Consider the following 14,209-nt stretch of genomic DNA (forward strand, 5'->3'; position numbering starts at 1 on the left):
CTTCCACAATACAAGATTTGATCCATCTTGAAATCGTAGTTTTGCTGGCCCCCTGCCCTTTATTCTTTCCTTCGGTCAGCACGAACAACCTTTCCGTTCTTCTATGAGACTTAGTTCTTTCCAAGTATATTTTTAATGCTCTAACTACATCTAAGGTATGTAGCCTCTCCTCCTTTGAGTTAGCAGGATTCGTGCAGAATGAAGGCAGGATAATTTCCTGATTAATATGAAAGGCGGACACCACCTTGGGCAGAAACTGCGGGTTCGTTCTTAGGACCACTTTGTCCGGAAAAAAATTCAGGAAAGGCTGCTCTGCCCAAAGAGCCTGGAGTTCCGATACTCTCCTCGCGGATGTGACTGCGACTAAAAACACCACCTTCATAGTAAGCATTTTTAATGACACTTCCTGCATCGGCTCAAAGGGTTTTTCTACTAACGCATTCAAGACCAGATTAAGGTCCCAAGGTGCCAGCGGGTTATGAAAGGACGGCTTTATTCGTTTAGCTGCTTGAATAAACCTCTGAATGTATTTATTATCTGCTAACTTCCAGTCCAGCATGGCCGACAGGGCCGAGATTTGTACCTTAATCGAACTTACGGACAAGTTCTTGTCTAGCCCCCGTTGCAGAAACTCCAGCACCATCCCTACTTCCTTTGCCTGATTGTTTTTTGACCTACAAAACTCCACGTACCTTTTCCAAATTCTGTGGTACGTAATGGACGTAGATCTTTTCCTGGCTTTGAGCAAGGTTCTTACTACTCTGCTGGAAAATCCTTTCCTCTCTAACATTTGTGTCTCAACAGCCATGCCGTCAGTTTCCAGGTAAGGAGCTGTGCCCTCCATAACCTGTTTTGACCTATTAAGTTGTCTAGATCCCGCAGGTGCCATGGGTCCGCTATCGCCATCTCCAGCAGTTTGGAGAACCACGGTCTCCTCGGCCAGTACGGAAGTATCGCTATTGCCGTCACCTTCCCTTGCTGAATTTTCCTCAGCAGCCTCGCTATTATAGGGAACGGCGGGAACACGTATACGAATTCCGCTTCCCATACTGCCGTCAGCGCATCCTGTTTCTCTGCCCCAGGCTCCCAATGTCTTGAGAAGAACCTCTGGAGCTTTGCATTCTTCCTTGTGGCCATGAGGTCCACTTGAGGTTGACCCCACATCTTTATGATTTGCTCGAACACCTCTGGGGACAACTCCCATTCTCCCGGCTGCATGAGCTGCCTGCTGAGGCTGTCTGCCTGCAGGTTTTCTTTGCCTGCCACAAACACTGCCGTGAGACTGTTTACATGGCACTCTGCCCAGGATATTACTTCCGATACTTCTGCCATGAGCTCTCGGCTCTTTGTCCCTCCTTGCCTGTTTAGGTAAGACACCACCGACTGATTGTCGGACCTTACCACAACATGACTTCCCAATAGGGCTTCTTGCAGGTGTATGCAGGCCATAAGCACCGCCCTCATCTCTCGGACGTTGGAGTGCTTGATCCTTGTTCCTTGGGTCCAGACCCCTTGAACCATCTGCTCTCCACAGACCGCTCCCCAGCCTGTCAGGCTGGCATCCGTGGTCACCACTTTCTGTCTCGTCACTGCGAACATTCTTCCTTCCTCTAGCCTCCGTCTGACCGACCACCATGCTAGATCCTGACGAGCCTTCTTTGACAGGGCAATCTTTTGAAATTTGTTTTTTCCATCGCCATCCCACTGCATAAGGAAGCAGCTTTGGAAAGCCCTCATATGGAACCGACCCCATTGTACGGCATCTAATGCTGCCGAAATGAGGCCGAGCACTTTCATGCAGTCTCCTGAAAAAACGACTTTTTTGCTTTGGAGAGAAGATATTTCGCCTCTTAACTTCTCCCTTCTGCCCTCTGTTAGTTTGACTGTCATGTGATTTGTGTCTATCCAGACGCCTAGATACTTTACTACACTCGCCGGGATGAGTTGACTCTTCTCCTGGTTTATCAACCACCCGTGTAGCTCCAGGTATTGCCTTACTTGCGACGTGCTTCTCTCCGCCTCCCTCCTTGTTCTTGCCATAATTAACAAGTCGTCGAGATACGGCCACACGCAGATCCCCTGCTGTCGCAGATTGGCGACCAATACCACCAGTATTTTTGTAAACGTCCTTGGAGATGTAGCCAGGCCGAATGGCAGGGCGACAAACTGATATGTTACCCCTCCAAGACTGAATCTTAGGTACCTGTGGTGCCCCGCATGTATCGGTACGTGCAGATATGCGTCCCGAAGGTCTATTGTAGTCAGAAATGACCCCTCCACGATGTCCGGTAGGATAGACCTCAGTGATTCCATCCTGAATTTTTTTGTTATGATAAAGGCATTTACTCTTCTCAAATCCAGGATAGTCCTGAAACCTCCTGAAGGCTTTTTGACTATAAAAAATCTTGATTGGCAACCTTTCCATTCTTGCTCTTTTGGCACTCTCACTACCACTTTTTGGTTGATCATTTTTTGTAGGCTGTCCAGCAACGCAATTTTTTCTCGCGTATCCCGAGGTATTGGAGACTCCGTCTTCCAGTAACCCGGAAACTTCGCAAATTCTATTTTGTACCCGGATTCTATTATCTCGAGTACCCATTTGTCCTGGACAGACTGGGACCAAATCTGCTTGAACTGCAGCAGCCTGCCCCCAACTGTCACTCTGGCATCATTGGCTAGAGTGCTTTGCGGAATATCTTCCGTCTCTGCCCCTTTGGCCTCGAAAAAAGCTCCGATTTGCCCAAGACCTTCTGAAGCTTCTCCCTGGCCTATATGTTCTCGCTTCCTTAAAATCCGGTGATTGGAATTTAAGCGATCTATTGAAAAAGGGCTTCTTCCCCTTATCCTGTGGCAGCCACACTGATTTACCACCCGAGATCTTCGTGATGATATCATCGAGCTTGGAGCCGAATAAATACTGCCCTTGAAACGGCAGAGACAACAGCTTCTGTTTTGACTGCGTATCAGCTGCCCATGGTTTAAGCCAGAGCGCTCTTCTTGCTACCGCTGTAGTAGCGCTTGACCTTGCCGCCAATTTTACTGCATCCACAGACGCATCACACATAAACTCCACGGCAATTTGAATGTTCTGGATGGTTTTTATCAGATCTGATCTCTGAATTCCATCCAGCGTGTCTGACTCTAGGTCATGACACCAGGACCTCATTACCCTGGCTGTTACTGCCATAGCTGCGGACGCCTTAATTGCCGCACCCGAGGTGACGTGCTGTTTCCGCAGACTGACCTCAATCTTCCTTTCCATAGCGTCTCTGAAAATATTTGCATCCTCTAGTGGGAGCGTAGTTTTTTTGGAAATTCTCGCGATAGCCGCATCGACTCTTGGGGCCTCCTCCCAATGTTTCACCTGCTCACTATCGAATGGATACATCTTAGATACCCTAAGCGGCACCGCCACTTTTTTATCCGGGTGCCTCCATTCTTCGTCTACCATTTCCTTCAGCGGCTTTGATAATGGAAATGTCTTGCTTTTCTTCTTCTTGTCCTGGAAAAGCAGATCCTGCAATTTCTCCTCTTCCTGAGTCTCTTCTATTTTCAGAGATTTGTTGATAAGAACCAACAGGTTCTCTAATAACACAGGGTTAAAGTCTGCCTCCGCCTTATCCTGCGTTATTTCTCCTTCTTCTACTTCCTCCTCTCTAAAAGCTGGGCCCTCTGCAGAGTCCTGGGACCCCCCTGAGAGCTCCGCTCTGCTCCTTTTTGCTTGCATTCTTTCCACATCTTGCTTAGTCATAAAAGTGTCAGCCAAAGCGGTCGTCAGCATAGACACCAATTCAGTCATCTGAGGCATACCCATTTGCTGGGTTAATTTGCAGGCATTACATGCGGATCCTATCCATTTATCCGGCAGGGCTTTATCACACAGACTGCATTTAGCAGGGTGATGTTTCTTATGTTTAGCCTTTGCCTCCGACTGCCCCTTGCTTGTATCTGATCTACAAACACACATATAATAGTCAGTACCACAACGCTTCCAAAACAGTTCCTATCTCTGGCTTACCCTGATTTTCTCTGCTGCTTTTTCTCCTCATCCATAATGACAGCTTTATCAGCCTGCAGCTGAAAGCAATGACACACACAATAAGGATGATGACAACTCCTCCAGCTTAACGCTGTCAGCGGAGTCTTACCGTCTGCTGGAATATACTGCCCTTGTGCCCGGACACTCCACTGCACCCCAGCAGCTTCTCCATTTGTATTTGCCGCTTTTAAGCCTCCTGTCGCGCCTCAGTGACGCGCCCCGTGGTCCGCGCGGCGCCCTTGTGACGTCAGACGCCACAGCACGTGATTCCTGGGCTACACGCCCGACGGGCGCCCAGTCTCTGCGTCCCTGCGCGGCGCCCCTGACGTCAGACGCCACAGCATGTGATCTCTGGGCTACACGCCCGACGGGGCGCCTGGTCACTGCGTCTCTGCGCGGCGCCCCTGACGTCAGACGCCACACGCCGGACACCCGACGCCCGCCAGCTTCCAGGTCCATGCTCGCGCCGCCGCTCCTGGACCACGCTACTGCTCACATCTGTTTAGAAAAAACCTCCGGCACCGGCTCCAGCAGACCCCAGGTACCCCTTACTGCCCTCGACAGCGGGGACCCGTATTTTAACTCCATGCCTCAACCCCAACTGCTCTAGGCAGCGGAGAGGGCGCAGCTCAGGGTAAGCCCTTCCACTACCCTGGAAGGAAAAAAAAAGACACTGAGTCCTTAGGAGGTGTGGCTTATATAGGGGCCAGTGTTCCGTTTTTGTTTCCTTCCAGAGTACTACCCTTCGGGACTTAACCCATGAGTTGGCTGCCATGGGGAGGTAGAGGAAATAATATTTAGAAAGATCTCCATCTTCCTGTCCATAGGTTCCTTTAAGGAAGTGGTATTAGGGATGGGCAAGGTAGAGGCCCTCACCAAGCGAGCTACATGAGCATCCACAGGTGGCGGAGTTTCCCACTTAACCCGAGTCTCCTGTGGAGGGGATAAAGAGAGGGTAACCGTCTGGGGATCTGAAATCTTCGATAAGGGGTAGCCCAGGCCTCCTATAGCATCTCCTCTAATTGGTCTGACTTAGGGAAAAGGAGGAAGTGTTCTTTTTCCGTTTAAAGACTGGGCCCTTGGGTATTGGTACTTCATCCTCGCCCATGTCCCTGACTGCTCTGACCAAAGCCTCTACACCAACACTAGGGGCCTTATTTTGGTTCATTCTTTCTGACAAAATCCTTCTTAGATGGACAAAACCATGTGCACTGCAGGGGGGGCAGATGTAACATGTGCAGAGACAATTAGATTTGGGTGAGTAATTTTGTTTCTGTGCAGGGAAAATACTGACTGCTTTATTTTTACACTGCAATATAGATCTCACTTTGAAGTAAAACCCCACCCAAATCTAATTCTCTCTGCACAAGTAACACCTGCCCCACCTGCAGTGCACATGGTTTTGCCCATCTAAGAAGGATTTTGTCAGAAAGAATGAACCAAAATAAGGCCCTAGGTGAGGAATCCTGAGAATCCACAGGGAGGTCAACCTCAGCGGGTTCAGGGTCCAACTGCTCCTGATCTGTGTCTGTATCAGTGTCCCCCAAGAGCTGAGGGGGATCGTTCCGGAGCAATGCCGGACGTTTGGCTGGCTTCTTGCTCAGGATCTGTTGTAGGCCCTCAACAGATGCGGTCAAGGAGCTAACCCAGGGTGGCTCCAACACATGGGGCAAGCCTCCCTGGACCGAGGCGGAGGGAGCCACCGGTAGAGCAGGCTGTGCAGGGGGAGCAGATGTATGTCGGTCCAACAACTATGTCATGACCGGAGTGAGGGAAGAGGCCCACGTTGGCTCATTAGTAGATAAGGTGGCCGCCAGCTCTTGCTGACGAGTATGACAGCATGCGCATAGGTCGCCATGAACCTCATCCTGAGGGGACAGACCCGCGGCACAAGAAGTGGAAGTGCGCAGCACAGGGGCTCCGGTTTCCTTGGGTGCTTTACATCGACATATTAATGGGAGGCAAATAATTACTCAACACCCCTTGGTGTGAGAATATAGGTTGAGCAATGTGCTGCAAGTGCAGTGAGGGTCTGAAGCAGCAGCTAACAACCACACAGCAGCCCCAGCAAACAGCAGTACATACAATGCCAGTAATAAATTAAAAATAATAAATACAGCAGCTTTCAACTGACCAAAAACCACAAGGGTGGCAGGAGGCAGGAAGTATAGCCTGTCCTGTGGAGGAGAGGTATACTGGAGACAGCCCTGGTTCTCCGGAGGTGCAGCAGGCAGTTGGACTAGGCAGCAATGGCCGTTCCATGTGCAGTGCGAAAACCTCAGGAGTTTGGAGCCTGCAGGCCCGGGGGAGGGGCCAACGGAGAGAACCAGCCTCCCTCTGCAGACACTGGGGGCCGCCCCAGGGAAAATGGCCACCACAACGCTAGTGAAGCAGCGGGGATCCCTGCCGGGTATCCCCGCTGCCGGCGCCATGTCTCCGCTGCCTGTACCCTGGTGGTCTAGCGGGGAACCGAGTGACCCGGTCCCCGCTCGGCCAGCACAGTCCGGCGGTCCTCACCCGCTGGGCTTCGAGTCGCGATAGGAGCCCAGTGCCTCTTACCTGCTCCCCGGCGGTGTCTGCAGCTGTGGGTCCTGCTACTGGGGATCCCGGCCAAGGCACTCACCCTGTCGTGGTGCTCTGGCCGCCGGCGCCAGGGGTGGTGGGGTGGCAGCGTAGGTGTCCTTGAGACGCCCAGCGCTGCCAGCCCAGTGTAAATAATAAATAAATCAAAACAGGCTGTCTTCCCCTTAAGAAGGTGCTGCTCCTGCTGCACCAAACGAAAAATTGGTAGCCTGAGGGGAGGAGCCCGGTTCCTGGAAGCAGTAAAAGTTTTAACCCGTTTGGTGCCTGCCTGGACCACACCACCTATAGCCAGCATAGCCCTGTGTCTCCGGAGGACTCGAAGAAGAAAAGAGAAAATATCACAACCAATTTACATGCAACATACTAAGGTAAATGCAGTTCAGTACAAATAAACAATACAAATGACAGAAACATTTAATCATAAACAAATCCCAAATACACTAGAACCTTATGGTGTGTACACGGTGCAATTTTGGCCATCGATTTTGACTGTATAGTCGAAAATCGATAGCAAGTGAGTGCATGGCCCCAGGATCAAAAGTAGAAAGAGACTGTGCAGCAGTCTAATTCGCAGATTCACAGTAAGTACATAAAAAGGGACATTGTCCAGATCTAGAATAGGCTGTAAAACATTGTTATAAAAGAAAAAAATGCAACAATAAGTTTCACTCACCTAAAAGGGCATGCACTACAAGTCCCATCATGCCTTGCCACATTTTTGCTATTAGGAAATGCTAAAATTTTGGCAAGGCATGCTGGGATGTGTAGTTTCACAACAGCTAGAGGGCCACAGTTTGGACATGCCTGACAGGTCATACACATTAAACAATAATGTTCAGTGACATCAACTGCCCCCAGTGCTAGCATGCTTCGTTGATGATATATTCAACAATCCCCTTCTTACAGATGACAACCAGGTATCTTCTTTCAATAGAAAGCATAAACCAAACATTTTTATGGAAAGTGAAGACTATCAGTAGCCTGGGTCCAGGATCTCTCTCCAGGACAACAGCCCTTCCAGTCAAATTAAAATCTTCTTTGAGAAATCCAAACTGGTGAAGATTTGTCGTAGAAAAAAAAAAAAAATTCTGGAAAGGTTTATGGAGCAATACATAAAAAAAAAATAAAAAAAAAAACTAGGCATACATAGTAAGAGTGCATACTTATCTAAAAATAAGACACTAAATTAAATAGGCTTATTGCAGTTATACCAGTGTGCTGTGCATAATAAAAAGAGAATATAAAACAAATGCAATGGATTTTGACATAGTAATTTTTATATATATCCAAAGTGGTACTTTTATTTCAAATGAAGCAACATATACACAAAATATAAAGAGACATATATTACAGTTGGTCATGTTACAACCTTCACAAATAAATAGACAATTGTAGTTTCCAATCCATATACGAAGTATATCCTTTTTAACTTTGAAAATAAATTTAAAACAATGGACTGCGGTTCCACTACCACAATTAAAGTCTATACAAACCAACTTCGCTTATGCCAAATTGTAGCATACATAAATTATTTTGTTTAGTCAATCATTTATTATTATTTGTTTTAGTGTAGCAGAAGGCTATTATGAGCCAGGACACTGGCTGTGTGGACATGGACAGACTGTTGATAAAACATTTCCAAGAATCTGTTTAATAGAAGTTGTAGGAGGGCACAAACATGTGCGCCAACAGCTGTGCCAGGCCCAGGTAACTGGGTGGGGTGGTGGACCAATGCAGGGAGGTGTGGCCAGCCTCCCTCCTAAGGAAATATTGCACACGCCACACATGGTTATGCCGTTGGCAGGAAGTTTGAGGATTGACTGCTTCTGTAGTTATCACTCTCCCCAGTGCGGCACACAGCAGCAGCATGTGTGCTGGGCTGCAGAGAGAGGCTGCTGCTGCAATATACTCTCTCTCTCCCCTCTCCATGTGCAGTTGTCTACAACAAGGAAAGGAGGGGACAGAGAGACCTCACCCACTGAAGAGGAAGTCCCAGAGAATGATGTGAGACAATCACGTTATGCTTTAGCCCAGCATTGTTGAACTGCTGGGCCGGTTTGCCAGGTGTGCCGCCGTCTGTTCAAGTCCGCTGGATCGTCCATAATGAAGATCCTAGACTGAGGAAGGGACCTTGCAAACACGATCTCCGTTGCTGCTGGAAATTGAAACCACTGTACATCGAGGCAGAAGTAGCCACTTGTACACTGCACCTGTTTAAAAAACTAGGAAGAAGGCAGCAGCACACCTCAGCAGCGATCCGGCGCGAGAAGCCAGAGTCACAACTCCCCGCCTAGTCAGCAGATTGCAGCTGCAGTTGGGACCCACAGTCAGTGTTAGGAGCCAGATCCGTATTCCCCCTGCACCGCCAGAAGATTGACGCTGAAGTCGGGACCCACACAGGAGAAAGCATTCAGCATTCTCCACCACAAAAGTATAGTCCGGTCCAGGGGTAAGTGTAAATGCTATATGTACACTTAAATCCATAGGGACTCTGGGTGGGGGGGACTTTGTTAGAAATGTATAGGCTGCTGAAAGACGACTTAATTAAACAAGCAAACATTTTCTCACAGGCTTGTGATTTCTTCCGTTATCATATCCATCATGAAGTGTAGTTTCAAAACGAATGACAAGCACAGTAGGTCAAAACAAAACGACAGCGGAAAGCGACTTCCTACCATTTCAATAAATAAAGTTCAAGTATAACTGAACTGTAGAAATGTTGTAACAGTGACCGCTATTTAGAAAGTATGTTCTAGCAATCTCAATGTACATATTTACAAGTCAAACAATACTGTTTGTGTTGCCACTTCATGGAGGGCATGCAAACAGAAATGTGCTAGCTAGGAGACCCAGATACTGGGGGTTACAAACTAACTTGCAGAAAAGGACATTGCTCTGTTATAGACACAATACAATCAATCTTCACTACTATTACGTTGTGCACCACACAGTACACAGGCTGCCACCTCATTTTTTCATTTTCATATCTGCTTCAATTGCACAGCGACGGCCCCGAGTTCCTCCATCCTGTGAAATAAAGTAGAAATCATCAAGGAAATGCATAGCGTAACAAGAGTTATTTGTGGAAGAATAATGGTTTCTGGCACAGCAAATACTAAGGGATTTGCATGTCCGTGCTATCGGAAAGGCTCACATACCTGAGTTAATCTAAGCTGGGAACTTCTGCCTTCTCATCCTAGTCCTGCCTTAACCCTGTCTGTATTCACATTTCAAAACTCTGATTTGTTGCATTTACGGAAAACACAGCTACACTGGAATAAATATGTCTGTAATATGCACTGGATAACAAACTGCGACCTTTCTACATAGGCGTGATGAAGTCATAGAATCAACAGGTATCATTGTATAAATGAAACATAAATATCAGTTTGAAAGACAGAAAGGGACACCAATGGGGCGTACACATGGTTCGATTTGGACACATTTTCGATTTTGCTTCTAGAAGCAAAATCAAATCGAAATCAAATCTTAAAAATCGAACAGTGTTAACTGCTTTTGATCTAGATTCGATCCCGATGTGCGGCCCCGCGATCAAAAGCAAAAATAGACTTGGCAGACAAGTCTTTTTCTGCTTCGATCTGGAAGATCGAAGGCAGTTCCATGCTGCTCTATTCAGCATACCCCCCCCCTGCCCCCGCGGAATCCATCCATCCCTCCTCTTCACTGCTCTCTCCTGCCGGGCCCCGGCGACCGTTAATATTGAATCGGTATGGACGGCCTCTGCATTGAACCATGTGTACGCCCCATAAGAAAGCATTACAGAGCAGACACAGAGCAGACTGTTACAACATTGATGACTTTCTCTAACAGCTCTAATCGAAGGATGGAGGATCTTGAGACACTCATCTCCTCCAACATAACGCAGCTATTCAATACTTACAAAAAGAGAGAGAAGGAAGGCAGGAGAGCCCATGGGGACACTGTCCTGTTAAAGGACAAACACAAAAACAGGTCAGATTCCACTGAGACTCTCCAACAAAAGACATAGAGAAGCTGGCAACACAAAAGCAGAAGAGGAGCCAGGACTTGGACACAGAGCCTTTATGGGAAACACAAGACTGAAATATAGCTACAGGTGCTTTTTCCCATTTATCTGTGTTTTGCTTTTGTGTGGTGTTTTTCTATAGGGGTGGGGGGTATGTTACTTTGGTATGTCCCAGCATGTTATACTAGTACTGGCTTCTCTTGCTACTCACAATCATAATAAGAAACCCCTGTTGTCATAATTAACATTCTTGATTCTTGCACCGATGTTTGATCACATTGTACTATCACTATTATCCATGTAATCTGTTTCCTTCATCCAAAAACTGACATTAATCCATGGGTTGTTTTTTTCACAGAACAGTTTTCATAAAGCCCCCCTGCAACATTACTGGATGTCCCTTGGAAGACAAGGCAATTAATACCATAACATATACACACATTAACAGAATAAGACATAGATGCATTGATTTGCTGCCCCCTCATCCTTAATAGTAGGTAATATCAAGGAAATGTGACCAGCGCAGCTGCATTTACTGATTAAGATACAAGCGCCCCAGTTTATGGTGGTCGGAAAACATATACCATCACAACCTTTATGGCAACTTTATGTGTGTTCCTCAAGAAGCAGGACATTTATCTTGCCTATACCGCATTCAGTATGTTCTCTCCATATAACTGTGGGGACTTTTTGAGTCCCGAGCCATGCAGAGAGGCCCTGTCCTTCACCAGTGAAATCAGACAGGCTGCTACTGTACTGTGGAGCATAGTCTTACAAGTGAGGACAAGTTGCTCAGTGGGATCCATCTCATTCCCAATGCAGAACAGGTAATGTGCAAGGAATATGTGCTACATACTAAGAAATGAATTGTCAGCACAACGATGTTATAGGTGAGGCATTTGGACTAATATGTTTTAGAGAAACAAAATTCAGAAACAGGTTACAGAAGCTTTGTTTGTGCGTGGAAGAGGGAGCACACATTTTGTAAAAGGAGAGCTATATGTGACTTGGGTTGGTTGGAGTCACTACAGAAGCAACAATTTGTTCTATCCCATCAAGAGCTTTTCAGTGGCGCAGGGGTCCCCTCCGGCAGCTCCCGCGACGCAGACAGGCAGTCGGCAGAAGCTGCCTGTCTGTCCTCATATGTAAATATTTAATAAATCAATAAAAAAATAATAAAAATTTCTATTTGCCCTTAGAGGGCAAAACGTTGCACCCAGCTCCCCGGGCACATTCTAAAACTGCCAGGCAGGGGGAAGTAGAGGGGAGGAGCTAGCCACACTGTTATAATTATTATAGTGCCCAAGCTCCTAGTGGTCGCCCTCTATTCCCCACTGTAGATCTCCAGTGCCACCTAGTGGATGAAGGAGAAATACGGTATTCCTGGAAAATTGTATGTATTTTACACTAAAATTATGGCTATCTACCAATGTGGCCCAAGGACTGAAGAAATAATAAATGACATTGAAAAGAATACCAGAATCCTGTGTTAAATTAGAGCAATGAGGGTTTTACTTAAATACTGTTGCATGAATTAATCTCATTGATTATCTGAAGCTCAGCATATTAGTGACATAGCATTTCCTCAACATATGAGGCTGCACTGAACTGACAAATAGGCAGTACCTAACCACAGCCCACCAGCCTGGTATTATTACTTGTTTATTGGAGACATTTGACTGATCTTGACTAACCAAACCACCAGGCTTTGGATCTAATTCATGCGTGCATCCCTGCCCAATGCGAATGGATGTTTCCCTCACACATCCATCTGCATGGGAGCGTATGGGCCAAAAATTATTTGATAATCGCAGACCATGAAATGATTTTTGTCCCTTCCGTAAATAACAATCAGTCGAGGCTGACTTTATTTACGAAGAACATGCCTGCGCTCGGATGGGGACACACAGCGCTTTGCTGGGCACACCCACCATTTTTTTGGGAAAACGCTGGGCATCCACATGTTCCATCCCCTGACTGCCTCTATCCATTTAGTATTAAATAGGTCAGTAAGTAAGCCATTATCTTATCTCTACATATCACAAACATTTTAGATTCAAATATTAATGGTAAAAGTAATTTGATTTGACTTAAGCAGCAATTGGCAAAACCGTACCTTTTCAGAGGCGTCTTGCTTGCGTGTGGAATCTCGACCCCTCAGACTTTTTGCACTGATTCCAGATTCAGATGTCTGCATTATCAACTGGGTGGCCAGGAATTGCTGTCATGGGAAGAATGAACAGTTGTTATGTAGAAGGACACACACACTAAAAACGCTCTACTCTTTGTAGCTAAAATCTACATACGCTACAGTAGTTTCCTAAAAAAACAAAAACAAAGCCAATCGGGAGCACATATTAAAAAATCACCCTTGGATAGGGATAATTAATATCAAGTAGAACTGATGGCTGCTCCCAAATAGCAAACTGGATACTGGTAATACACTCTGTCCACAGACAGCTCCATCTACCCTGCCAGTGGTCGAAGCTTGTTGACGACCCGCTGATGTCACAGTGAGCAGGGAGTGAGCCGTCCGCCTTTGGCATCAGCTCGGTTGGAATACGCTGATCTGCCGGGAGCTGCTGGAATTGTGAGCAGTATATACAGACTCACCCAGGCTGTTGGTTTTTGTTAAGCCGGAACCAGCCAGTACTGTCGGTGTGAAGACGCTTGTGGGCACAGGGAAAACTTCTGATGTTAGGCAGTGTAAGAACCGGCAGGTTAGGTTAAAGCTGGTCAAAGGTGGTTATGCAGGTACAACCAAGAGTTATTATAAATAGAAGTATATGCAGACTCTGCCCCTTGATGCGTTTCTCCGCTATGGGAATGTACAGCGGTTTCTTCAGAAGGAAAACCTGCCTTACATCAGGAGTCTTCCCGTCTTTACACCGACAGTACTGGCTAGTTCCGGCTTAATGAAAATCAACAGTCCGGGTGAGGCGGACGGCTCGCTCCCTGCGTACTGTGACATCAGCGGGTCGTCAACAGGCGGCGACCGCTTGCGGGGTAGCTGGAGCTGTCTGCGGACAGAGTGGATTACCAGCACCTGCTAAACTCAATTTTCTATTTATCTTCAAGCACATCTGTAATGTAGGATTCCTTTGTGGATTCCACCTAAGGAGAGTTTATCTAAAAATATCTTCATTTATTGCACAAAGAGGGATCATTAAATTCCGGACTATTGGTTACCACGACAACCTCATATTGAATCTTTCTTAAAGGAGTGTATGTATGTGTATGTCAATAAATAAATTTTATAACGATTATAATTTTTCCGATTGTGTGGCGCTCTTTCGATATATACGGAGTAGTTAACCTACGTACATATCTCCTATAAAATTAACCTGTATCATACCACCTTGTATGGGATTCAGTATGAAATCCCGGCGGTCGGGATCCCGGCGTTCGCCCACGCTATTTGCTCGGTGGCTTGCTACGCTCACCACGCTATCTAAAATCAACTCCATGCCAACGTGGATAGTGGGGGTACGAACTATCCACGTTGGCATGGAGCTTACAGCCCCGCAGCTGGACACAGACGCAAGGCACCATGCTGGCGCCTTGAAACTACACAAGTACCT

General features: G+C 46.8%; 1 protein-coding gene across 5 annotated transcripts in view; it reads right to left on the reverse strand.

The window, feature by feature from the left end:
• The window catches only part of BRD8 (bromodomain containing 8), a 66,046-nt gene that overhangs the window by 27,531 nt on the left and 24,306 nt on the right, over positions 1–14,209 (reverse strand). For 4 of the 5 annotated variants that reach the window (XM_083182162.1, XM_083182161.1, XM_083182160.1 and 1 more), the window contains 2 exons: positions 12,745–12,849; positions 10,524–10,568 (listed from right to left, as the gene is read on the reverse strand). In XM_083182162.1, the coding sequence (XP_083038288.1) occupies positions 10,524–10,568; positions 12,745–12,849 (150 nt within the window). Of the gene's footprint in view, positions 1–7,013; positions 9,650–10,523; positions 10,569–12,744; positions 12,850–14,209 lie in introns of those variants that run through there. The other variant, XM_083182164.1, reaches the window with a different exon arrangement.

Source organism: Crinia signifera, chromosome 4, assembly GCF_055691185.1.
Source record: "Crinia signifera chromosome 4, ASM5569118v1, whole genome shotgun sequence".
In the NCBI taxonomy this organism is placed as follows: Eukaryota; Metazoa; Chordata; class Amphibia; order Anura; family Myobatrachidae; genus Crinia; species Crinia signifera.